Source organism: Psittacula echo (genome assembly GCF_963264785.1).
Source record: "Psittacula echo genome assembly, chromosome: 1".
Classification (NCBI taxonomy): Eukaryota; Metazoa; Chordata; class Aves; order Psittaciformes; family Psittacidae; genus Psittacula; species Psittacula echo.
Genome location: NC_137735.1, coordinates 11,499,229 through 11,525,282, shown reverse-complemented (window position 1 = coordinate 11,525,282; position 26,054 = coordinate 11,499,229). Strand labels below are relative to the sequence as shown.

Here is a 26,054-nt window from a genome sequence, read left to right as displayed (position 1 = left end):
ATGCGGGTGTCGCTGCTGAGCCCGTTGCTCCTGCTCTCCCTCAGCGGCAGCCCGGGCGCCGTGGAGCTCTCGGCCGCCCGAGCCAAGTGCCCGACCCGCTGCGATGTCTCCAAGTGCCCCAGCCCCAGCTGCCCCAGCGGATACGTCCCCGACCGCTGCAGCTGCTGCCTCATCTGCGCCGCGGGCGAGGGGGACTCGTGCGGCCGCAAGGAGGACCCGCCCTGCGGGGACAGCCTTGACTGCCGCTACCCCATGGGCAAGCGCTTCGCTAAGGGCGTCTGCCAGTGCAGGCTCAGCGCCCAGGTGTGTGGCAGCGACGGCCGGACCTACGAGAACATCTGCCAGCTGAAGGCGGTGAGCCGCAAGGCGCTGCAGCACGGCCTGCCCGCTGTCGCCCAGGTCCAGAAGGGAGCCTGTGAATTCGGTAGGAGCATGGTGGGGCCTGCCCGTGGGGCAGAGGGTGGTCAACTGGGTTCAGACTAAGAAAAATCCTGGTTTTCAGTGATCCGGGAAGACTGGGTGGCCCCAGAGTCAAGGCATCTTGCCCGGCTGTTAGCATTGTTGTGGTGTGGGGAAGGGGTACTCGGGTCCTTTCTGAATGGCAAATACCTTCCTTGATGATCCCCAGTGTGGGATAGAAGTTTGGGAAGGTTTCCTCTCAGTGACTTCACTGTGGACACTTTGGCATTGTGCATGTCGCTGCTGCAGCGCTCCCAGGAGCAGGAGGTGAATGCACTTGACAGCGTGGATGGGAGCTCAGTGGAGGGCATTAGGCTGCAGGGCCACAGTTACATCCTTGGCCATCACCTCTTCTCAAGGCAGGATGTGCTAGCAGGGCAGCAGTACAGTACATTACTGCCAGCACCATGTTCTTTTCACGATGTTGGCACTCACTGCTGAGGCATTTTGTGGGATTGCCTCTGCAGGCTGCACTGCGGCTCCATCACACCATGACCCACACAAAGCAGAGCAGGGACTTGGGAACACTTGTGCTTTGGTGCCTTCTCTGGTGGTATATGGGAGGTTAGTTGTATTCACCTGCTAGGTATCTCTACTCAGAAAATGCCTCTTAAAGCCAAACAGGGCAGAAAATGCACCAAGTAGTATCTAAAACACCTAAACCATAGTCTTTTGCCTGTTTTGTTTTCACAAGAACTTTTGTGGTCTTGTAGAGAATAAAGTGCGAATAAAAGCCTGTAAACCTCCTTTAGAGTTTAAAATGTTGATACTCAGCATATCAAATGATCTTCTCTTTACAGTAACGTTCTAAGGCCTGTGCTCAGATATTGTGATATGCTATGGCAACTTCAGGCTTGATGGTTTAAATTAAGAAAGTTTAGTAATCACTTAAGTTGGTAATTTTTATTTATTCTTTAGTATTAAAGTGGTTCACTTTATGGAAGTGTTAATGCTGCTGATAGCTTTTCACATACTTACTGGCACTTTAAAGGTTTCCTTCTGCTACCTTTCTCACAGTGTTCCTGGAAAGAAAAGTCATATGCTTGATGGAGTTTTAAATCATGCATTAATGTTTCCGTTATGTCAAGTGAACCCATAACCATCCTGTTCATTCATAGATAGCAAACTTGCCAAAATTATTGGGAGGGGTAGAGCTGTAGCCTTCCTGTGAATTAGGGTACCCTTCATGTGTCAGAGTCCTGAGAGAAGGGAAGCTGTGGTACAGAGAGGGAGGAGGTCAAATGGTATTCCTAGAGTTCCTTTAGGAGTATCTTGTCAGAGCCAGGGATTGCTCCAGATGCTGGCCTGGGCCTCCAATTATCAGTCTCTCCAGTATTTTGTAGCTATAAATTGCTGTTTGCCTGTTTCTTTTCACATCAGCAGCCATTAGCTTTAATACTTGTAATACTTGGTTGGAACTGATCCATGTGAAATAATCAGAATGTTTAACCAAAATGAGTGAGCTAGCCTGCATCTAAGGGCTTACTGAGTGCTTGGGGTTTGGTATATATGACATTTGATTTAAGGAATCCTCCTGAATCTACTGTTAATAGGCTTAGGAATTCGGAGCTCTGATGTAGAGGTTACTTTTTTTTTTCAAGCAACTATTTTAGTGTTCACTTTATTTTGGCTTTATTTTGCGTCCCAGAAAACCTCAGCTTCTGGTTCTCTGTTAAGTTTAAATTTTTTATTCAGTTCTACAGCTGCACAAGCTGAAGCTCAAAGAAACCAAGTGTCTCTCCCAAGGTCAGGCTGAGTTGGTGGTTGAGCCAGGAATAGACTCAATTATGGTATTTTTTAAAAAAAACCAATAACATGCAATGGCTGTAATGAGAGGTTTAGAACAAAGTCGGCAGTTTCAAATTACTGTCAAGTTTCTCTCTTCCCTATTCTTGAAAGGAATCTGGCCTCAGATGACTCAAGAGTTTGAAGGGCTAAGCTAGTTACAAAGTAAATCCAGTTTTACTTAACCATTCCTATATTAAACAATCTCAGATAACAGTAACTTTACATAGTGTGACTTAGGCCATTTCAAGAACATGCAGTGACACTGAGGAGCAGCTTTTGAAATGTATGCTCCTGTCCATTTCCAGTTGCTCAGCTTGATGCTAAATTAGATTCTGGCTGTGATAAAACAAAATAGGCTGAGAAAATTTAGCTGTGTTTTCCTAGTGACAGAAGACTGGTGGATGGAAATGCATGAGAAAGGGGTAATAAAGGATGCAGAAAGGAAGGAAAGGAGGACAGAGGTGCCCAGGATGACTGAGTGATAATTCCAAAACTGACTGAATTTAAAATATTTTTTTCCTTGTTGAAGGTCTGGATTAGCTTGAAAAAACACCATTCCAAGATGCAAGTTCTAGGTACGCTGTGTCAAAGGGGGTGTGTACTGCATGGATATACAGGAACTCTGACATTGGTGTTCCTCCGTATGCCTATGCCCTGAAAGCTGTTACTCATACAGTTAGCTTTATGCACCTGAGCAAACCCATGGACCTCTGAGATTCTAATAGAACAGCCTGCAGAACTCTTAGGCACGTTCAGACTGTATGCTACTAATACTTATTTTTTCCCTCTTCAACACTAGATACCTTAATATATGGTAATTTTTTGAAGCAGCTGGCCTTTTCCTGCCTTCTGTCACCTACTGTGAGACGGACAAGCTATTAAAGGCTAGTGTGTATCTAACAGAATAAACATGTATGCAAGACAACCTCTGTCATCAAAGACCAGTTCTTTAGGAGCTCTGTTTGTCACTGCAGCAAATATAACAGTGCCACACAGAGATCTGTTAAAGTGTCCTCACTCAACAGATTCATATGATCACCTGCAGTCCATAGCCAATTTATGTCTGTCTTTCTTGCACAAAGGGCTGTTTATGATCTCTAAGTACAATTTTTCTTAGTACAGTTAATAATTCCCTGCAATGTTTTGCTAGAGGTTTCTGTGAAGACAGTTCAGATCTTGAAAGATTTGTATTTTCTCACCAAGGATGTGGAAGCAAAACAACCTTTCTTTTTTGAAATTAAGGGTGCTATTTGTCAGTGCAACAAGGAAAACTAAAAGATGGATTAGAAAACCTTTGAGGAAAGAAGTCCCAGGAAACAAGTACATTGGTTTTAATCCTTTGCAGGGTTCTGCCTGAGGATGTGTCCCCCTCTGCACTGTTTAACTGAAGGCACTCACAGAAAGTGGTCATGCTGTAAAGCTTCACCCGTGTCAGTCAAATACTTGCAAGAGATGAGCCTAAAAGTTCAGTTCTCTAAAATAAGTGTTTGAAATATAGTTAATGTGTAAGCAGAGTCTTTGCACACATTTCCGTGTGGGGTGTTTGGAGTGTTCCTGTACTTAACCTTGAAGATACAGAGGAAGAACTCAGGATATTATTACTTGCATTTGTAAGAAATTGGGCCAGTAAGAGATGCTGAAGTCTTATACTGTATTATTGTCATCAAAGCCTTACAGCTGCCTCCAGCTGTATTTGGGGAAATGCACTGCAAGGTATTGATTAAATACACAAACTCCAGTCACATTCCTTTACTGATTGTTTTCTTCATGTCTAAGTTTGTTTTGAGCTCCTGCTGGTGAGGATGAATGTTGTACAGTGTTTGGTGTATAATTCAGAGTATAGCGCTTCACTGTGTTGTACAGGATCACTAACAGGAAAGATGTTCTTGTTGCATATTGTTATGAGAATCACTTGGGAAGGAGGAATTAAGAAGCATCTGAAGTCAGTGAGGCGGTGAGGTGTCTGGAAGGCTTGTGTTAATCTGTCTCTGGCCATTGTGATGCTGCACTGCACAAGAAAACCACTTTGGTGTTGGTTCACCAAATTGTTTTAATCTATGCAGGGTAGATATCCATTATATAAACAAGTTGCCTGAACCATAATGTGGCACTAAACTCACTGAGGCTTTATGGTCAGTGCACAGCTATGCAACTTGATCTTAATGCTGAATTCATCAGAAAAGCTGCCCATGAACCTATGTTTCCAACAGATGTTTCTGTTTTTTAAGCAGAGATATTATAATCTTTTATTTGTCTTTCATTTCTTTCCATGAAAGCACAGTAGGGACAGTGTTTATCCCTGGTGATCAGATCTGCCAGGTTGCAGTCCTCCCTTAGACATAATAATTTTGCTGAACACACAGATCTTTTCTGAAGCTTGGGTTAAAAGGGGAATGGGGGATCAGCCTTAAAAGAATGAGTTTCCCAGGCTCACAAATTCTTAATGAATATAAAATTGTGGATTTTAGTATGATGTGTTGTCTTTAAGAAAGAATTGAATGTGATTTGATTTAATTCTCCAGGGAGTAGGTTGGCAAATATTCAGAAACATTCAGTCTTTTGCAAATATAAATTGGTCTAGCTTTATTGTCTTCAGTGGGATTATGACAGTTGTTTCTACTGAATTTTTTTGCAGTTGTCTTCATACTAGGTTAATTCTACAAGTCCGTTGGAGTTGTTTCTGATTTACAGTAGTGTTAATGAGATTGGGATGAGTCTATTGTCTGCAAGAAAGTAAATCAAATGCTGTTAAATGAACTCATAGCCTGTAGGTAACACTACTATTCAGGAAGAGTCTTAAGTTGATAATAAAGATACTCCTGCCTGATAGGCACTTAGGTTTAGCCGTGTAAGTCCAATGTAGTTGGAGCCCATAGAACTGGAAAGATAAGATCTTATTTTATGAAATAGGCTGAACATCTTTAACTCCAGTTTATGCACTTACTTCCAAATTTGTATTTTGAGTGTTCTGTGAGAGGAGCTGGAGAGCTTCTGAAGATCTAATCACTTAATTGAAATGATAGGATAAGAGTTCAGAGGTGCTGAAAATCTGGTTGATTTGTGGCTATGGAGCAAATTGGGAAAATCTAGTTCTTTTGATTAAGAAATTGTGTAGACAGCTAAAGACTCACACAGTATAAATTTGTTTTTATTTCAAGTACAACCTGGTTGCAACACCTTTGATACCTTGTTTATACAACAGATAGTTAGTTGGATTAAATTATGGCTTTTTGCCAAGATAAGTCAGCTTTGGTTAGTGTGAGATGATTTTGAACATGCAGTCATAACATGGAAAGTAATGCACGTTATTGAGAGACCTTTGAAAAAATGCATGGCAAATCTCAGACGGTCAGTAGGTCAAAATGCACAAAGCTGCTGTAAACAGAGCTTTTACATTCACACTCCAGCAGAGGTCTGAGAGCTACGTGAAACTGCAAGACAGCAAGAGTGTCGGGGAAGGACACACATGTTCAATTTTATGTTTTGGTAGCAATAGCAGCAGCAGATAGTGTGTACCAACTAGAGCAAATTAAAGCATAGATTGGAGGTCTGACAAAAACCACTGATTTTTACTACAATTGCAACACTTGTTTTCAGGGTGATCTTGTACATCTTACCAATGTTGGATGCCTCTTTCCTTCTTCAATTTTTTAGGCTGCAGTTTCTTCCTTTTAAAGCATATTGGGAACTTCTGATGGAAACAAGATTAATAAATATGCAGTAAAATGTTATTAATAATAAGCAACATTTCAGTTCCCTTAAATAGGGCTGTTCAGCCTGGAGAAGAGAAGCTTCATGGAGAACTCACAGCAGCCTTCCAGTATAGAAGGGAGCCTACAAGGATGCTGTAGAGGGACTCTTCATCAGGGACTATAGCAATGGAACAAGGGATAATGGACTCAAACTTAAACAGGGGAAGTTCAGGTTAAATATGAGGAAGAAGTTATTTACTGTGAGGGTCATGAGGCACTGGAACAGCTTGCCCAAAGAAGTGGTAAATGTTCCATGCCTGACAGTGTTCAAGGCCAGGCTGGACAGGGCCTTGGGCAGCATGGTCTAGTGTGAGGCATCTCTGTCCGTGGCAGGGGATTGGAACTACATGATCTTAAGGTCTTTTCTAACCCTAACTGTTCTATGATTCTGTGTGAGAGAGTAAATGTTAGTTTGCTGTTACATCAAGTCCATAGTTTGAGTTCCTGGCATGTCATATAATATGTTTAAAGGTTCTCTTCACTCCCAGCATGCAGAAGATGATTCAAGAGAGGTCAGTTTCTATGAAGGCATCTCAACTTTGTAAGTCGGTGTTCATCAGTATTTAGTCCCCACCAAACAGTAATAAAAACAGCTCATCTCTAATCAGACCAGTATATCTTCAGCTACGCGCTTCTTGCAAAGTCTGCATGTCTGTTATTCTTGATCCTCCTTTGCTTGAGATTTCCTTTTACTATATAGTGCAGATTTGGATTTACCTTCAGGTTTGAGTATTTATGTCTTCTGACCCCTACAGAGAGGTTCTGGACTTCAGCTTGCACTAAGAAATGCCTTCACTATGGCATGGAAGGAAGACAAGCTTTGCTTTGGTTATACAGTCTCCTTTCTGTATTGCTGCATTTTATTTTCTTAAGCTCTTTCCATGTTTCCATTCATCCACTATTTCTTCCAGACATTTTTCTCTCTGCCTACTACAAATCTTACCTAGAAAGCCACTGCCACCCATGATGTTTCCATGGTGGCTAGTCAGGACTGGTGAGTTTTTTGGCAGGCGTTCTCCTGTTTTGGCCATGTGCAATGCTGTGGCATGGACAGAGCAATTCAGCACTCAGCATATGCAAAGGGATTTAATTGCCCTGACTCACATAGGGCTATGCTGATTTACACCAACTGAAAGCCTGCATTCACCATGCTTTCCCCACCCAGTTCTATGCTAATCCATCAGCTGAGGGCCTAGCCAATGTACGCATAGATCCATGGTCGTATCTGTTAAGATAAATGTGATGATAATGTTACATCCTGTCAGTGAACACTGCTGTGTGTGCAAGTATTCCAAGTCATGTTAGTAGACTTCAAAGGATATCCTGCAGTGTCAGGCAAGCTGCTTGAGACCTGAAGGTGAAATAAATCTTCAGTGGCCCAGTAAGGAAAATAAATAGCAGTATACTATGCTTATTTCTGACCGCCTTCTGTGGTGCCTGTTTGTGGTGTCTCTTTTAAACCAAGTACTGAAATGAGCATAATCAATTGGTTAGATTTTTTTAGAGTGTGAGAATGTATATAAAAATAAAAGATGAAGTCTGGTCCTGCCAAGTTGTTCCTTCTGTTTATATGGTATCATATAAATTTAGCTTGCTAATGTAAGCATGTAAATCCCATGAAGTAAATCCCTTGTCCAATAACAGGAAGAACAACTCACGGACTTCTATGGAAAAATGCCTAACTATCTTGATCTGGTTTCTTCAATACTTTCTTCCTTGGTACCAATGCTGGGCCCATTCCTGTCTGTGCTTCAGGTGTTTTGGATACTGTGGTAATGTAATACCTCTCACTTTCTGACTTTGCAGGTCCTCTAACACTTTATTGTGAAACGTTTATAAGAGAGTACAGGACCTCTTAATAACTAGTTCTCTGTCAACCACTATCTTACAAATTCAGTCAAAGATGAGGTCAGAGACATATTTTTCGTAAATAGGTTAGACACCATTATGCTCTAATCTTTATATTTGTCCCTATTAATTTACTAGTTACAAGGTTTAATGGTCAGTAAAACACATATAGATAAGAATCAGTGAAAAAGATCTTTGAATTAAGAACTACACAGAATACTAAAATTCATGACAACTCTCTTAAACTTTTCTTCTGTCTATCTTTCCTTATTGTGTGATGTCTCCTACCTACTTTCCTTTTAAAAACCTGGGTAAAGGGCAACTGATGACTCATTACTATGTTATGTGATCTAGTAATAGGCAAATCTGGAACCCTTAAGAGCAGATGTTGACTTGGTGTGTAAGACCTACTGTGAAGTAAATTCATCCTTTGGCATGAGTTGAACTTAGGGCAGATCATGATAGCACAAAGATTCACTTCTGATGAGCTGTTACTGTTTAGAAATTAGAACTTAGAGGTTCTGCCTCCTGATGAAATGGCAGAAAAAAATTGTAAATCCTGTGCTAAAGTGTGCTGTTGCATCGTTTTTGAAAAAAGCCAAAATGTTATTGCTGTATCTGATTCCAACTTGTTTACTCCTTTCCCTAGATCCCGTAGTTAATTTTAAAGCATCAGGCTGTGAATGTGAAAGATTGCTGTGTGAGTGTGGTGATACATCCCCTAATATATGTTTAACATATGCGGTGATATGTCCTCTTGTATTAGGGACTGCAGAAAGTATGATATTCTAGCACAAGCAGTACTATTACTTTGAGATATTGTGATGTTAGAATCCAGGATGTTGTGACATTAGAAGCCAAGATGCTGTGGGCTTTTTTCCTCTCTGTAAGATCTTCGTTCCACAGAATTATATTAAGTATTCATAAATGCTGTGTAACTGCACTGGCTTTCATCAGAACACTTAACATTTAGTAATTTATTGCTGTGCCTAGCTGCCTGTGACAGCTTAAATGGGAATTTTAAAAACTTTTTAGATTTTCGCTTACAGAAGGTTTCTAATGTACATATTTAAAAAAATTTACTAACTTGGACTCTACGTGCAGTTCCCAATGCTATGGCTGTATTACATGGCACTTGTTAGACCACATCTAGAATACTACATCCAGTTTTGGAACCGTCAATACAACAAAGGCACTGAAAACCTGAAGTGAGTTCAGAAGGTCACAAGGATGGGGGGTGGTGGTGGGGAGAGATGGACATATCTCCAGTGAGAAGAAGTTGAGGGAATTGGGCTTGTTCATCCTGGAAAAAAGAAAGCTTCAAGAGGACCTAACAGCGGCCTTCCTGTGCTTGTGAGGAAGTTAACACAGGAGGATGGAGCTAGACGCCTTACAGCGATGTGTAGTGGAGAAGACACATGAGTTTCAACAAGAGAGGTTGAGGCTAGATAGATGAAAAGCTTTTACTTTATGGAGGACAGTGAAACGGTGGGACAGGTTGCCCAGAGAGTTTCTGGAGTCTCCATCCTTGAAGTTTTGCAAGTCCCAACTAGACAGACCCTTTGAGTTTGCTGCTCTGCCTTTGTAGCAAACCCAGCTTTGAGCAGGAGGTTGGACTAGAGATCTCCTGAGGTCCATTCTAGCCTTGCTTATCCTATGACCCTATGCGGTTTAGATAATAATTAGTAATTGTCCTAAGAAAAATACTTCAGACAAGGCTTTTAGACTTCCAAGGAGGTCAAAGAACTTATAGCCAAGTTATGCTGATTAATTTTATCAGGATTAAGCAAAAGGCTGGATAAATTTTGAACAATCTTAGTTACTTTGATTCCTTTTCCAATACCTGTTTGGAAACTGTGCCAGTAGGAGAAACAGACCAATTCAAAGCCTATTTATCCCACCTACTTGGTAAAAAAGGGTATTGTCTTATTAACATATCCAATTCTTTCTGCTAGTATAGGTCACCTACAGTCCAGCAGCCCAAGATACAAATTCAACTTCATAGCAGATGTGGTGGAAAAGATCGCACCTGCAGTTGTGCACATTGAACTTTTCCTCAGGTAACACTTTTCAATTCTTTGTGTTTTACTTACATTGCCTAACAAAGGTCTACAAGTAGTAACTTTCATTTTGAATTCTTGAAGTTCACAAAATACTCTGAAACATTACAGCAGACTCATTTTTCCAGAGAACCATGATTTTTGTGTGTTTTTTTCCTGTTTAATCTATTTTATTTGGCTTCCAGTATTTCCAATACATATTGTATGCCCTAAGATAAGTCCATCTCAGCTTTGAAGATCAGCCTTCACTAAAATGTGCTGCTTCTTGGATTATGTTTATTATCTCAGTTTAAAGAAAACAAATCCTGAAAGTAGGGTGGGAAAACATAGGTCCTTGATGCTTATTCTACTTTCAATAAGAGGTGATTTTATTTTGGCAGGAGAACATTAAGAGGTATTATGTTGACCTGGTGTAACCTGTCTAAACACAAAAATGATTTCTGATAGGGAAAAAATGTAGTAAATTTGCTGAGCAAAACATACCAATATAAAGTGCACTGAAGCTGGAGCTGAGTCAGCAAGTTTAACATGGAGTACTCAAAACAACCTGGGAGGCAGGTTTAACACTGAGTGCTCAAACCAACCTGCTGTCAGAAGAAATTATGTCAAATATTATTTGTACTCCATTACCTGAATACTTTTCTTCTTAGAGTACTCTAATTTTACATAGGCTTAAGAATTTGGAGAATTTTTACAGGCTTTTTTTAACATGCAAAATGGAAATAATCAGGTTTTCTGAAACAGAGTTTTATGCACATAGTGACTGTTTTTTTGAGAGAATGTTATATAGTTGAAGATGTTTGAGATCCTTGCAAATGTAGTGAAGATTGTTTGTTCTTTCCCTATAAGTAATGTTTGTTCAGCCTGCTGGGCGCTAATTGTGGTACTGCCTTCTGCCTGGGATTGGTTCCAATTCTTTACTGTTGTATAGCCCAGAACTTTCAAACAATTTCCTAATAAGGACCATATCTCAGAATAAAGAAGAATTTGTGGACCTTTTCTCATCATCTACTGCCCAGGCACTTTCTGTTCCTCTAACAAATCTAAGGTCATTGTAGCAGTTGTTCACAGAAAAGTCATCATGCTTTAAACAGTTTATAGTCTTTTAACTGTCTGTATTGTAGCAGATGATGTTTCCCACCAAGTTTTACCCGTTGTTAGTGTACTTCATTTCTTTTCTTTCACATTCCCAGTCCTTCCAGACATGATTTTCCTGCCAGTCTGCACTTGGGCTTCATGATTCCAGGAGACATCACCTCTTCCTTTACTCGTTTGTCCAGCTGCAAGGTTCCTTCTTCTTCCCATTTTCCCATTACAGTATCAATCCATTTGTCAGCCCTACTATTTCCTGTCATTATTTTCTTCCTATATAGAAACAGCAGCTGGTGGGATCAGATGGGCTCCTCCTCCTTCCTTTTTTGTCACCTAGTCTCTTTGCAAGGAAATGCATGAAGGTAGAATGGGAAAACAAAGGAAAAAGACTCTGCTGGTTGTCTGAAAACCTTGTTTCTTATCTCTCTGACTGACTAAAAGCAGTCACAATTTTCAGCAAAGAACCCTCTATCATCAAATGCTTTGTTATTTCTCAGGGTGAAAGGTAGTAAATGGTACCTGATATTATCTGCTGTTAAGTTATGCTTCCCTTATGAGTTACAATTACTTGCCTTTTGTACAGGCACCCTCTCTTTGGGCGAAATGTCCCGCTTTCCAGTGGATCTGGGTTTATTATGTCCGATTCTGGTTTAATTGTGACCAATGCACATGTGGTGTCAAGCACCAATGCTGTATCAGGGAGACAACAATTGAAAGTGCAGCTGCAGAATGGAGATACCTATGAAGCAACCATCAGAGATATTGACAAGAAATCTGACATTGCAACAATAAAGATTCACCCTAAGGTAAGTAGCATAAACAGATGAATGAATGAATTTGGGAACCCTATTTTGGTTTCATTTAGTACAGAGTGATTGGCTGGAGTATATGTTTAGGGGTTCTTTGGAAATATATCTGGGGAAAACAATATACTGATAAATACAGGCCTTGAAATGTTTCATATCTTAGAATGAAATGACTTTGTCTTCTGTGCTAGGAACTGCTAAAAGTTAAGGTTGAAAAAATGCAGCTCAGTTAATATGAGCTCAGATTCTGCTATCATTACCTGACAATCCAGGCTATTCTGACTAATCTTTCTAGCTTTGTGCCAGTACTTGACCTGCAAGGTGGTATGTAGTGTAGAGTGTGGTCAGCTAGTTTGTATGTTTCTAGGAGGAGGAGGGAACAATCTGCTGGAAAACAGGGAAATCTATTTCAGAATCTTGCTGGCTTTTTATTTCTGGATGAAATTGCAAGGTACTGTTGCTAGCAGTTTGTTTCTGAAGACAATATACTAATTTTACCTGGCATAAGTTTTGGGTATACGATAGCGAGTGTGTCTTTTATCAATATAACAGATGTGCCTAACTTTTTGCTAGTTTTTGATTTTTCCAAAGAGATTATTTTCATGTATAAACTAATACTTATTTCTTTTTCCTGTTTTTATTTAAGAAAAAACTACCAGTATTGTTACTGGGACACTCTGCTGATCTGAGGCCAGGAGAATTTGTGGTGGCAATTGGAAGTCCATTTGCCTTACAGAACACTGTGACAACAGGTATTGTCAGCACTGCTCAGAGAGATGGCAAAGAACTCGGCCTGCGGGACTCAGACATGGATTATATTCAGACAGATGCTATTATCAATGTAAGTGCTAGGTATGTAAGGAACTGAGTTTCACAGTCCTGGGACATTGAAGCCCCCACCTTCAGCAGGGAAATGTGCGCTGTGAGAGATGAATCCACTAAATAAAGGCAGCTTCATTTAAAATTAGTAATAGGGTCTTCTGTTTATAAAAGACTATGCAGTGTCTGTAAGTTGCATTCAGGCATTAGTGTTGTGAAATGTCTGATAAATAAAACTACCCTCTTTGAGGTTGTCTGTGAAGATGTTACACGTAACAGACCCTTCTCATTCTCTAGATCTCCTGCAGTAACACATGGTTTATAGACCAGCTGTAAATCAACACATTTCTCTCTGCTTGTTCAACTGATCTGGCCAAGCAAGCTGTAGAATGGAGCCAAAGTTTCTTTCATCTCCATGCATTAGAATCAGGTGAAGTAGTCTGATAGTCTCTGCTTCAATTTAATAACATGAGACCCAGGTAAGAACAGGAGAGGGCTGTGTTTCTGTTGTTCTTGTTTTCCCTTTGCACATCACATACTCCAAGTAAGAATCTATATGTAAAATAACACAAAGTTTGAGATACAGTTTGTACTTGAGGGTCCTAGCATTGCATTTTATATAGAAATACATGACAATAATGTCTCTTCAGAGCAGCTTGGAGGGATCCAGAGAGCTTAAGCAGAGTCCTTGCGTATGCATATAACTTGTACTGATTCTAAAACCAGCACTGCATGCATATCTGAGGTAGAAAATGATCTGAAATTTTATGGCTTAAATCTGTTACACATTGAAAAGAAAATATTTTTAGGATTTATTTGCTGGACCTCTATGTCAAATTTGATGTAGCAAGTCATAGCACTTAGTGTTTTACATATGTGAAGTGCTTCACGAATGTTTATTGTCACAGACTTCTTGAGAAGTTGTGTGGAGAAAAAGAGGATGCTAAGATATGACATGAAAGTGAGCTTCTCCAAAAAGCTTCTGTATGATCCAGGAGCTGAACCCCTTCAGATATTTAATTGAAATTACTCTCTCCAGTTGTGTAAGGAGAATAGGAAAACTTTTTCAAAATGAGTTACTTAGGAGCACACACTGAATTAGTGGCAGAGACAGAATTAGAACATGGGATTCTTGACTTCACGCCTATACACATTCCTCAAGATCAGACTCCTTTCTTGTATATACTTGGGAATTCACCACCCTCAAAAACTAATGAGCAAGTTTAGACAAGGATAGCAGAGTGTGTGTAAATAGTGACAGCAGAGGAGGTAAGGTAAATGACAATATATTTGAATTGCTTTGCCATCTGAGACCACAAGATATGAAGATAGTCCCTGGCATAGAGATGCTTTGTGCTTAGCTAATGCACTAGTTTTCTCCTGAGAATGGGAGGAGTTTGAGAGCTGGTCTATTCAGAGCATTCCTGTGGCTCAGCCAAGACTTTCCTGCAGGAATGTGTATGCAGCTGCCTTCTGAGAAATGCTGGGACAGCAGCAACATGGGGCAGGAGAAAACAGGCCCATAGCTCCTAAATGGAGGTATATTACATGTGACAAAGTTCTTTCAATATCACATCCTGCAAGCAGAGGACAAGTGAAGGAAAGATAATATGCTAAGGAAGGCCAAAAAATCTTTAACTTGGTTCCTTTGTGTCGGTCAGACATAAAAATCAAGTGTGTAACCTTGATCACTGAAAAGGTACAATGTAAGAAACTGATCGCTGTTTAAACTCAAACTTTGAAGCTGTTTAAAAACCTTTAATGTCTGCTTTATTCTTCTGAGAATTTATAAGGTTTGCCCAGTGCTATCTAAGTATAAACAGTTTATATGGCCCATGTTGCTCTGATGCATCACTAGCTTTTGTTTCTTTTGAGTGCTAAGTTGCTGCTCTTGGCTGTTCAGTAGACCTACTTGAAAACTCAAAACCAAACTCGAGACAAGCAACTTCTCCAGCTCATTTTCTATAGTCCTGTTGGATGTGTCTGTTGAAGGCCTTTAGGTATTAAGCAAATTTGAGCTGCTCAGAGCTGCTATATGCCCTCCCTAGGCAGGGCTGCATGCTTATGGTTACTAAATCAATCCTTACATAGTATCTACCTCATAGCAATATGCCGTGATTAAATATGTAAAGCACTGTGTTCTTTTCCAGTGGAGAATGAGAGACTTTACGTTATAAACCAAAGTGATCAATAAAACTACTGAAGAACTATGCCTTATTCTGATGGCCTTCAGAAGAATAGAAATGCTTATTTTAACTGTTAATGTTTCTACTTAAACTCAGGGTCTGACTATTTGGAGTGGTAAGTTGCTGCTCCTAACTTAAAGCCTGTCTTTGAAAAGAAAAAAAATCTAATCATAAGAGGTGTGAATGGGTAGGGTAAGACCTACATGTAATCTTCTGTGGTCAATATTGTGTCCTTCTGTGCTGCCTAGGAAATAACCTGCTTTTTACATTTTACATCTTTTAATTTGCTTATATATAAAAAAATACTGTTTGAAATGAAAATTGCATTTCCTGCAGTGAAGCACCAATTTATTGTTCCCTTATATCATTTTTACAGTACGGCAACTCTGGAGGACCTCTGGTTAATCTGGTAAGTCTAGGTGACTTGGTTCTTCTGTTTTGTGTCAAGAGCTAGTTTGAAGTAAGTGGGAGAATATTGAAAAGATTCACAGGTCATACCAGCTTTCATTCATTCGAGCTAATGGTAGGCAGATACCCTGAAGCCAATACAAACTATACAGATTAGGTTCATACACCACTGGAAAACACTTTCTGGTACAGCAGAGGAAATTTTACACAGCAATAAAAAAAACGGGATCTGGTAGGAACAGTCATACTTGTTCTCCCTATGGAACCTGGGATGCACAGCAAGGATGGGGCCTGGTTAATCTGCACAACTAATTTTAAAATAGAATGCTTTAAACCAGCACTGATTTTGCAGGTCAGAGAATTATGGCTGTAGTGGTTACAGTGGCTCCACTGCCTGCTCAGTGCAGGGAATCTCTTGCCGAGTGGTGGGATGGCTCTTGGATGAACAAACTGTACTGTAATCTCTCTGGCTTGCACAGTGAAATGTGAAAGGGATTGTGAATCAGAGCCCAGATCCTCCCTTATAACTAATGTTTATTTCTTGAGTGATTACAACAGTCTAAAATTTCTTGCACCAACTTTAAACATGAAATGCTAGGCAGTGAGATGAACCCTGTCACTTGGGACTGAATTAATAGGGTACTGTCTCTCAACAGGATGGTGAAGTGATTGGGATTAACACCTTGAAGGTCACAGCCGGGATTTCTTTTGCTATTCCTTCAGACCGTATCACTCAGTTTCTCACAGAGTCGCATGACAAACAAAGTAAAGGTAAGGTCTGCAACAAACAGTGACATCTTGCAATTATTGTCGTGATCCATCATCAAAGTGCCAAAAGACACAGGTCTGTAATCCTGTTACTGAAAGGAGCAGCGTTATTTTACAGTATAGAACACCATAGACTTGGAAATAGAAAACAACTTCACAGAAGACATTTTATTACTCAAACTCCCAGAAAGTAGACAGTATCTGTATAGATCTGGGAAAAAGGACTTCTGAGGATAGTGAGGACACAGATGAGTCATTACAGTCTCAAATGATCTTGAGAACACATGGTGACCTGCTCAAGGAGTCTTATCCTCCTCTTTCACATATTGTCCACGCGAAAAGGAGATTAAGGTGTAATGTAGAGAATAAAGTAAGAAATTTTAAAACAGTTTTCTACAGATGGAATGTAGTGTGCACACATCATCGGTGGATGATCTTTATTTTGCCATGGTCATCTCAGTACTATATAACTGGATATTGTGATAGACTCTCAGACCCCAGTGGAAAAAAAGCTGTGTACTGATTCCTGAAGAAATACACTGGGAGGATGGGGGAGAGGCAGAAAAAAAGAAAGGCCTCTGTAGCAAAGAGCATATAAATATAAATAAACTGACAACTGCAGTACTCTGGACTTTTTTATATGCTTGCCTTGCATCTGTCACACTGTACTGGGTGTCATTCTAGATGCTGCACAGCCAAAGCTGATCTCGTAATGCTTCAGCCAGATCAAACCTTTCTTTCTCTTTTGCTTGCCAATTTATCTGTCCACACCCTACCTGTCTTTTATCATGGCTGCTGGCTGCTGCTTCTCTTGAATCTTTGTGGTATTAATCTTGTCTTCTCCTGAGTTCATCCAGTTGCTGATGCCAGCACCATTGTTCTCTCAGTGTTCTCTCAGATACTGTTATTTCAGAAACTTCCCTTAGTCTGAGGTTTTAAAGTTACACATCCGCTTGTATATTTGAGACCTTCACAATTCTGAGGGGTCCCCTCATCTGTGTTTTGTTGAATTCCCCAAATTAGATAGTTTTTCACTTGTTGATGGGGGCTGGAGGAGATGTTGATGAAAAAAGCCCTTGATGCAAAGACAAGGAGAGTTTCTAGGAGATATTTTCACCATATTTGAGACTTAGTTTGCATCCTTTAGGCCTTTAGTAATAGTCCTCAGTTTTGGTGTATAGGCATTATTTCTTGACATAAAGAATTTATGTAAGCATCTCGGGATGTTTTTATCGTGTTTTCTTTTGCTCCAATTATGTTCCAGTAATTTCAGTGAGATCCGCCCTTATGTTACAATTAGGTCATGGAAATAAGTACAAGGGTATTACCATTTTGCTCCAAGTGTCATATTGCCTGAAGATGATAAAATTCCCTTAGGAAATGGCTCTTTCCAGATACCCTGGCATATAGATACTGTCAACATTGTTTAATAAGCTTGATGTTGGTCTTTTAAATCTCAGTTGATCAGATAACCATCAGTTTCATGTAGAAGTCCCATCCATTATATGTAACTGCGAATATATGGTCTACTGCAGTGCAGGAGCAGGGAGGAGGAGAAAAGAAGGAGAGGATGTCATTTGAGTAAAGAATTTGCACTGATTATCATTAACTAACATTCTATATTACCTAATGCCTGGGTAATACATAAACAAACCTAATATAGTTTTGACCAAAGGTTTACCTCACTCTGAATAGACATATTTTTCTGCTGAATGGCTTGAAAGCCTTCGCTAATTTTGGATTTATCAGTAATGATGTTAACCTCCTTTTAGAGTTAGGAATTCCTGAACTGGTGCATCAAGTTAAGTGTTTCCATCTATATCTCAAGTTTTACAACCTGTGTGTTCTGTCATTACCTCTGAAAGTCATCTATACGCTTAAGCCTTGACTGATTTTTTTACTTCTGTGCCTTTGTTAGTATCCCATAGGAATTCCTCAGTTTCAGTCTTTGCTCTGCCATCTATTCGTAGTTTAGACTTGAGCATAAAAGTGAAACTAGAAGTTGTTCAAGTATGGATCCTCTAGAATGGAAGACAGTAAGTTAGTGATTTGACAAAATATTAAAGAGAAAATCAAGCCTAAGAGGTCAGCCTGGGCTCTCACATAGTGCTAACAGAAAAATGAATAAACCTAGTTTCAGATGGGCAGGGAGAAATGGGGGAGTTCTGCACTGGCCACATCCAGCAAGTCACTTATATGAATCCACATTTGCATCCCCAGAATGCTTTATTAGTTGTGTTGAAACTATATGCTTACCTATGTATTTATATGATTATTACTGATAATTAATGCCAATAGTCATGAGGGCTGCTTAGGAGGCTTGCTGGGTATAGATTCAGACTACTGATTAAATTCAGCTATGCAGTTTATATGGAAGATACACTGCACATAATACAGCATTGTAGACTTGAGCTGTTTTCGTGGTTTCTGTTGGCAGTGGAATATCTTTCTTAAATGCTTTCAGGACTGCTCATGTAATTTGCAATATGATCTAAGTGCAAAAGGAGTGAGCAGAGAAGTAGGAGTTTTGCCTGCTGCTTGAATAAAAAGTGCAGGGTTCGCTTCTTCACTTGGAGACCTTGGTGATATCATGGCGCCACTGAAATCAGCTGTGATGGAGATACTCATGTGCCAGTTATTCATGCCCATAAAAGTCTGAGTACCTGACCCCTTAATTTGGACTTAACAATTCTTTTTTGCCACATTTTATAAGTCATAAACACTTTGCCTTCAGCCTGTGTTTATCTCTCCAGTTAGCATCTCTACTGTTACAAGTTTCAGTAAAAAAGAGAAAAGTTTAACACATATGCTTTTCTTGCTGTGGAACAGAAATCTCTAGAAATAGTGAACTGCTTCTAGAGACTCAGAGTCAGCTGCTTGTGACTTTCTATTAACACAAAACAGATTCAAGTTTAAACTAGTGGTTGAGGCTGGTTTGCATGTCTTTGTACCACTGGAATCAGTGTTTAATTTGGCATGGTGTTTACAAATGAAATGCGATTTGAGTATCTCTCTGCTGTGCTGTGCTCCAGCTTTAAGCCAAAATGGTTTTGTATTTGTTCAACCTGATTGTTCCAACATATTAACCTTCTTTACTACTGGGACTTCACCCTGATGACGTGCTTCTTAAATTTATAACCTCATTTTATTCCAGTTCTAATAATTTTGTCTTCTGCATTGTGATTGCACAAATTGCCAGAATGACAGGTTTTGAGACTTCTTTTATTCACAGAGCGCATGTAACGTGACAGTGGTAGTTCCAAGTGCCACATACTGTTCTGCTAATGTGACTTAACCCCAGCTTCAAATTTTATCATCCTTAGGGAGTGATAAAAGACTACAACTGGTTCATTAGAACTATCAGCAAGAACTCTACTGATAGTTCTAATAAACTAGCCAACTGTATTTCCCTCTAGTCATTGTTGATGAAAAGTTTGGGGTTTGTGCAAGATGTTTGACTCATGTTAAATAGAATAAAATGGACTTTTGCTAAACAAGGGGCCTGAAGGTTTTTTTGCCTGTATTCTGACATATGAAATGGCTAGAGGGTGGGAAGGAAAGGAAGCTAGACCCTGCTGCTAAAATTATCCACAACTCATAATTATTAGTTTGACTTTATAAATAGCCTGCCACTTTTACAGTATGAACCACTATTTCCAGTGTGGCAAACTTACTGTGGAGAGAGGGCTGAAGACTATTTTGAATTTTAATGCATGAAAAGGAGTGAAATAATACCCTAACCTGCCCAAAGATGAAGGTAGAATGAGACCTTTAGTTGTGAATAAGTTTGTGGTTGCCAGATTTTTTCCCCCAAAAGCCTTATTTTTATGTGTATCATTGGCCACTGGGGAGATAATTCCCTCTTAACCAGTGGCGTTTCTGTGGTGTTTCATTCTTGCCCAGTCTCTTCCTTGCTGTTTTGTTTCTTCCAGATGAGCTTCTTTTGCCCTTTCTTTCATTTTCATTTTTCTTTCATGTAAAGATTCGTAACTCAGCCCCCAGGGCATGCTTTGTGCTTCTGCATATTTGTGCATCACACAGGCGATGGCCAGCAGCAAACTGTTTAATGCAAACAGTAAACTGTCACCAGTCTGTCATCTCTGTGTCTCTTGAAGACAATTTCACAATTTTAACTGTCTACATTGCAGGGGGGGTATTTTCAGGTGGGAGAATCATGTTTGGGTATTTTTAAAAAGTGAAAACTTCCATTTATGCCATGTAGAGAAGCACTGTGAGTGCACTACTTCCATGCCACGCCAAAGCTTTTGAGGCTTCAATTTGAGCAAATGGACTTCTTCATGACACTCTTACTATAGCTGATTCTGAGCTCATTAGTTTCACATTAAAATAGAGGAGAGCCAGAACATTACAAGGAAAAGCAGGGCTGACAGTTACAGTTGTCGTGTTGCCCATAGTGTAGTAAATCCAATGTTTAGTCATCCACATTTTCACTGATGCTAATGGGAATAGTGGACATGCATAAGACTCAGGACTGATTCCTTTACTTGGGACTGTTTTTCTTGGAAAAAACAAGAGTTAGAGAAGACCACATATATCTTCTCTTCAAACTTTTTCCTCACATGAGAACATAGAGAAGCTCTAAGAAATTGTGAAGTAGTTACACTGGAACAAGTAAGGGGAAATAATGTTTCAAACCGGATATAGCTAACTACTGAAGCACTCGCTTCAGGAAGTCATAAAACTGCATTTTTCAAAAGACAGCTGTGCAGTGCATGTCTGTGCATGACCACTAAAAGTTGCTACAGACATGTGGTGCTCTCTCTAAAGGAGTGACTTTTCACCATTTAAAATTCTATAGCTCCAGCTAATCATAGAGTAGTTTGTGTTGGAAGGGATCTTTTAAAGGTCATCTAATCCAGCCGCCCTGCAATGAGCAAGGACATCTTCCACTATACTTCCAATCTGACCTTGAATGTTTCCAGGAATGGGGCACCTACCACCTCTCTGGGCAACCTGTGCCAGTGTTTCACCACCCTCATTGTAAAAATTTTTTTTCTTAAATCTAGTCTGAATCTCCCCTCTTTTAGTTTAAAACCATTACCCCTTCTCCTATTGCAATAGCCATACTAAAAGCTTGTCCCCACCTTTGCTAAGGGCCCTCTTTAAGTATTGAAAGTCTGCTATAAGGTCTCTCTGGAGCCTTCTCTTCTCCAGGCTGAACAACCCCAACTCTCTCAGCCTTTCTCTATAGGAGAAGTGCTCTAGCCCTCTGATCATTTTGGCTAAGGTCTGTGTTTGGATTTACTTGGGGTTATTTGGGATTTTTTGTTTTCTAAACTTGCTTTTTTATTCTTTGGGGTAGAAATAACAAGCTATTTGCATCAGAATCAGTGTGAGTCTTTTGGTTATCCTTTCTCTGTAGAGTGGAAATGTTAATTTCTTTAAATCCCATTTCTACATTTTAATGAGAACAACATATGATTAAATTGTCTTGACCATTTCCAGATGAAATGGTAATTCATTAAGAATTTTTCATTTACTAAAGTCTTGTGATACTAGATCATAGAAATATTCCTGAATTTCCTGAAAGACACCTCATAGAGTGTAAATGAGCTTCTCTCTTACTCTCACTTGCAGGGAGAGGGATTGTCATTCTGTACACCAAGGCTAACCAAAATAAAAAATTATCTCAGTGTAGACATGTATGATTTCTGTTTAATTTTGTTAAGAGCTGATACATCCTGTTTTAATTGACAGGTATTTTGGGTCATCAAAGTAGTTATTTTTGTCAGTGTTTACCTAAGTTTCATAAATATCCTCTGTTGCTTTCAGATGGGAAGAAACGTTTCATTGGCATCAGAATGCTGACAATAACACCTGCGTAAGTATTATAGAAAGTAATCTGTATAATCATGCACACAAGATATGGTCAGTAGTTGTTCAGAACTTCATTCAGTTTTCATTACAAATCTCCAGAGGATCCAGAAGTGTGCATTAGCTTCTATGAAGTCTGCAAACGTTTTAATGAGTGGTGAGATACGTGTTCTGACTCCTGAATACTGATAATGGTGGATGCTCTGTTGATAGCTTAGGAAAATTAGGAAGGAGGATTTTGGTTCCTGATGAGCATGTCTGGAGTCATGCTAGGTTTTAGGTGACATTTAAACAAGCTGCTGCTTTCAGGTGATTGAGAGTGCCAATGACAGATTAGCTGCTTGAGGGTTTGGTGGTAGTTTTGTCAGTGCCAGTGGAGGCTGTATAATGTAAGATTTAACACCTAACCATTAACTGAAAAGAGAGTAGTTGCTAAAGAGTAGAACTAAAGATTCGTGCCTCCATTTTAATGAAGCCAGAATGTGGACACCTTCCTCTAGTTCTTTACTGTCTTTTCTCTCATGCATTGCTTTGTGCCTTTCTGTTACCCAAATATATGCTGGGATAACATCTTACATTATTATATCTATGTTCTTTTCCAGCAGTAGGCACGTTTCCAATGTGACAGTAGACTACAAAATTAAACAATACAATTTCCATCTGGGCTTCTAGCAAAGCCATCTTTGTTTATTAAGTTACACTCTTGCAATCCTCCCCAAAGGGTCAGATCCTCAGCTGGGACGGATCAGGGTAATGGCATTAATATCACCTAGCCACCACTGAGAGAAACTCAGAATGTTTCTGTGCATAATTGTGAAATGAGCATGATGGGAGAATTGACTGCTTTTGCAATATCTAAAGAATCACTGTAAGGTATCTCCAGGCCTGTTTTCAGGAAAAGACTACTTTCCTTGGTGTGTTTACTTTAGTCTTTTAATTGTTAGCTTCCTCAGTACAAAACCAAGTGAAGTGAATCTATGTGCAGCCATTTGGGCTTGGTTTCCATCTGAGGGGCCCCAGGTTTTCATGGTGGACAGCTGAGTAATCCATCATTAGTTTAAAGCCCTTTCTTTCTCGAAATGGGTTTTAACCCACACTGAGCACAGACTTAAAATGATGTCATCTCCTCAGTAAAGAGATGTTTTTAGAGTCTTCATTTTACAGCTGGTTCCTGTCTTCTTTCTTTAGGAAAGGATTCACAAACAGTTCCTCAAGAAAACTTGAGGAAGCTGAAGTTTCCTTGAAAAACTCCCACGGATAGTTCTGATCTATCTGATGACTGAAGTTATCAAAAACTATATTGTTCTAGATAAAGACAAATTAAGAATGACTTGCGAAATAAAAGAAGTGAAATAGTTAGCAAAGTTCGGTCCCATCACCAGCACTAATTCTTTGGGGCAGAAATGTCTTTTGCCCCTCCACAGTACCTAGGACAGAGAGTGCTGCTATCCTGTGCTCTTCTACAGTGGCCTGTGCTACTGCTGCAAATAGTTAAAGTCAGATTCTTGCAGATGTACAAGACTGTTAAATGTAGCATGCTTGGCACAGGTAAGTAGGTTTTTTTGCATTCTCATCAAAAGAACAAGGGGCAAACAATTAACTGTTAAGTCATTTAGTTTTGGTCACAAAAAAATGGTAAATAAATAAATATTTTTGAATGCTGCTGGTTTTGTAGTGGAATCAAATGCTATATAAATTTGTTCTTCTCTTAGCTTGGTGGAAGAACTGAAACACAATAATGCTGATTTTCCTGATGTCAGAAGTGGAATTTATGTACATGAAGTTGTTCCAAACTCTCCTTCTCATAGGTATGTAAAGCACATTGTTTTCTTCACCGTAAATAAATCTCCAAATAGATACTGGTAGGTAATACTTATGTTTACATTCAAGTACTTTCTCATATCTGTCTTGATTTGTATTTAAACAACTAAAAATCCTGCTTTAGGTTAAAAAAACCCCAAATATTTGTGCTGAGATCCTACTCACATCTACAAAAGTGAGAAAAGGCACTTCCAAAAATTATTTTAGGAATAATGGCTGAAAGTCTTTTCTGTTTCTCCTTTGCTGCAGTTTTGTGGAAGACAGAGAAAGCTAGGCTACTTGTTTTTGCTGCCTTAGAAGAAAATACTCAATGAACTAACACGAGCCTGATTTTGCATTTTGAAGTTATTCTTTTGCAGTCAGAAGGGTGGAATTTCCCTTCACCAAAAACTAAAATAAGTAAAAATTAATCACATCAGCCAAAGAGGTGGTGAATGGTTTTTGGCTTTTTTGTCTGCATAGAATGTATATTTACTGCCTTTTTCTTCTTGTCTTTGCAGAGGAGGGATCCAAGATGGAGATATTATTGTTAAAGTCAATGGGCGTCCTTTGATGACTTCCAGTGACCTGCAAGAGGCTGTGATGAACGAATCACCTCTACTACTTGAAGTTCGAAGAGGGAATGATGACTTGCTATTTAACATTGAGCCTGAAGTTGTTATGTAAATAGAATTGAGGAAGCTCTCACCATAATTAAACTCACTTATTCTGGAACACTAGATACCTCCTTTACAGCTACAATAATTATACTTCCTGTTGACTAATGACAAGGTGGACTAACTTAATTGCCTGAGCCATTTCTGTACATAGTAGCTGGAGTGAATTTAATTGTGCCATTTATAGATTTAACTCAAGTGAAATTTAAGAACAGTGTTCTGGGGAGGAAAATAAATTTTGGGTAGCTGATAGCAATGGGGTCCAGTTCCTGCAGGTTCCGAGCAGTTCTCCATCTCTTTTGAAAGACCAAAATACAACGGGAAGTGAGGAAGAATGCCGAAAGGGGAAACTATTCCTAAACTAGTCGTGGCTGCAGCAGAACCAAGCAATTGCAATGCACAGTTGAGCTTTTTTCTTTATGTCACCTTTTCAATGTGAACCTAGTATTGTCAAAGCTTGTATTTGTTCTTAGTGCTTCTACGCTACATGTTAATGCAGGTAGATTAAATCTGTAAATATCTGAAAGGAACAAAAATGGTATCAGGCTATAGAGTGTTACACCTAGGTCATGCGATTTTGGAATATAGTAAATGATTCTTATAGAATTAATGCCTTATTATATATAAATCAAATCGATGTGCTGAACAAAGTTAAGTTTGAGAAAGTGCACAGGTTTTTTAAGAATTTGATACAAATTAGTTTTGCATCTTACTGGTAAGCTTTGCTGTAAAATTGTTATACTACTTTTGCCTTGTACTTTGTATGTTTCTACTGTAAGGAGAATAAAGTTTACACTAATGATGTGTTGTTGTAAACCTCCTTTTAAGCAAGTATGTCTTCCCTCCCTCCTCTGTCAGACTGGAATAGACTCTCTCAGGAGAAAATTTTCACATGGAAAATTGGACCCTAATGTTACAAAAACTCTTTGCAGCCCTATGGCATAATTATTCTGTCTTTATTTAGGCTATGTTTAGAAATGCTTTCACACAAGTTTACACTTCTTTTCATATTCAAGGATTATGCTTTGATGTCATTTAGAGAGTATCTAGTTGGAATCCTGTTGTCTTCAATTCTGCCAGTACGTGACAAGAAGCAGAAAGGAAGCACTATTAAGCCTAGATTACAGTTAGAGCATGTAAGACTTCTATGTAATAAACCAGGGACAGTAATTACTAAGAGCTAAATCTGGATCTCCCAGGTAGCCTAACGAGCACAATTGTCTTCTTTAGCGAATATCGCTTCCATTCCCGAAGAAAGAAGTACCTTCATCTGGACCATCTTCTACAGCAAGTTGTACTTTCTAGGCTTCATGTGTGTTTGGTTAACTCCTTTTTGCATCAGTGTATCTTTAGGGCAGCTGGGACCTTCCTTTCAGATTGCCATCACATCTAGACTTTCTGGCTATACCAGCTGTCATGTTTTGACAAACCTTGCATCTTTAGGTTTGTACCATACCAGACATGGAAAAAAGCAATCTGTTCATTACTTGCTGGCTGGCTGTGACTGCAACTATTCAGTTGTAAGGTGAATGAGGTATATTCCTCCTAAAACTGAATACTGTTTCTTTCCATCACATTACTGCCTGTAATAATGGCATGATGCCCATGCTGCCAGTAAAAGAAGAGCTGTTTTCACCCCTTCAACAGAAGGTAGTTGTACCTGTTGAGTATTTCAACTCCTTTCAGTTAAGATACCTTAGCACCCAGGCTTGCAAAAAGCGTAAGCATGTTCTGAACTTAGGATAGCTGGCTGTGG

General features: G+C 39.5%; 1 protein-coding gene across 1 annotated transcript; it reads left to right on the top strand.

Annotated features, from left to right (window-relative positions):
• On the top strand, positions 1 to 24,308 carry HTRA3 (HtrA serine peptidase 3; the record flags this gene model as incomplete). The annotated part of the gene is made up of 9 exons (XM_080621067.1): positions 1 to 424; positions 9,808 to 9,907; positions 11,583 to 11,805; positions 12,452 to 12,646; positions 15,187 to 15,219; positions 15,875 to 15,989; positions 21,780 to 21,828; positions 23,534 to 23,629; positions 24,143 to 24,308. 9 exons carry the CDS (start codon positions 1 to 3, stop codon positions 24,306 to 24,308), a joined length of 1,401 nt encoding a protein of 466 aa, XP_080477193.1.
• Between the last annotated feature and the right edge of the window lie 1,746 nt (positions 24,309 to 26,054).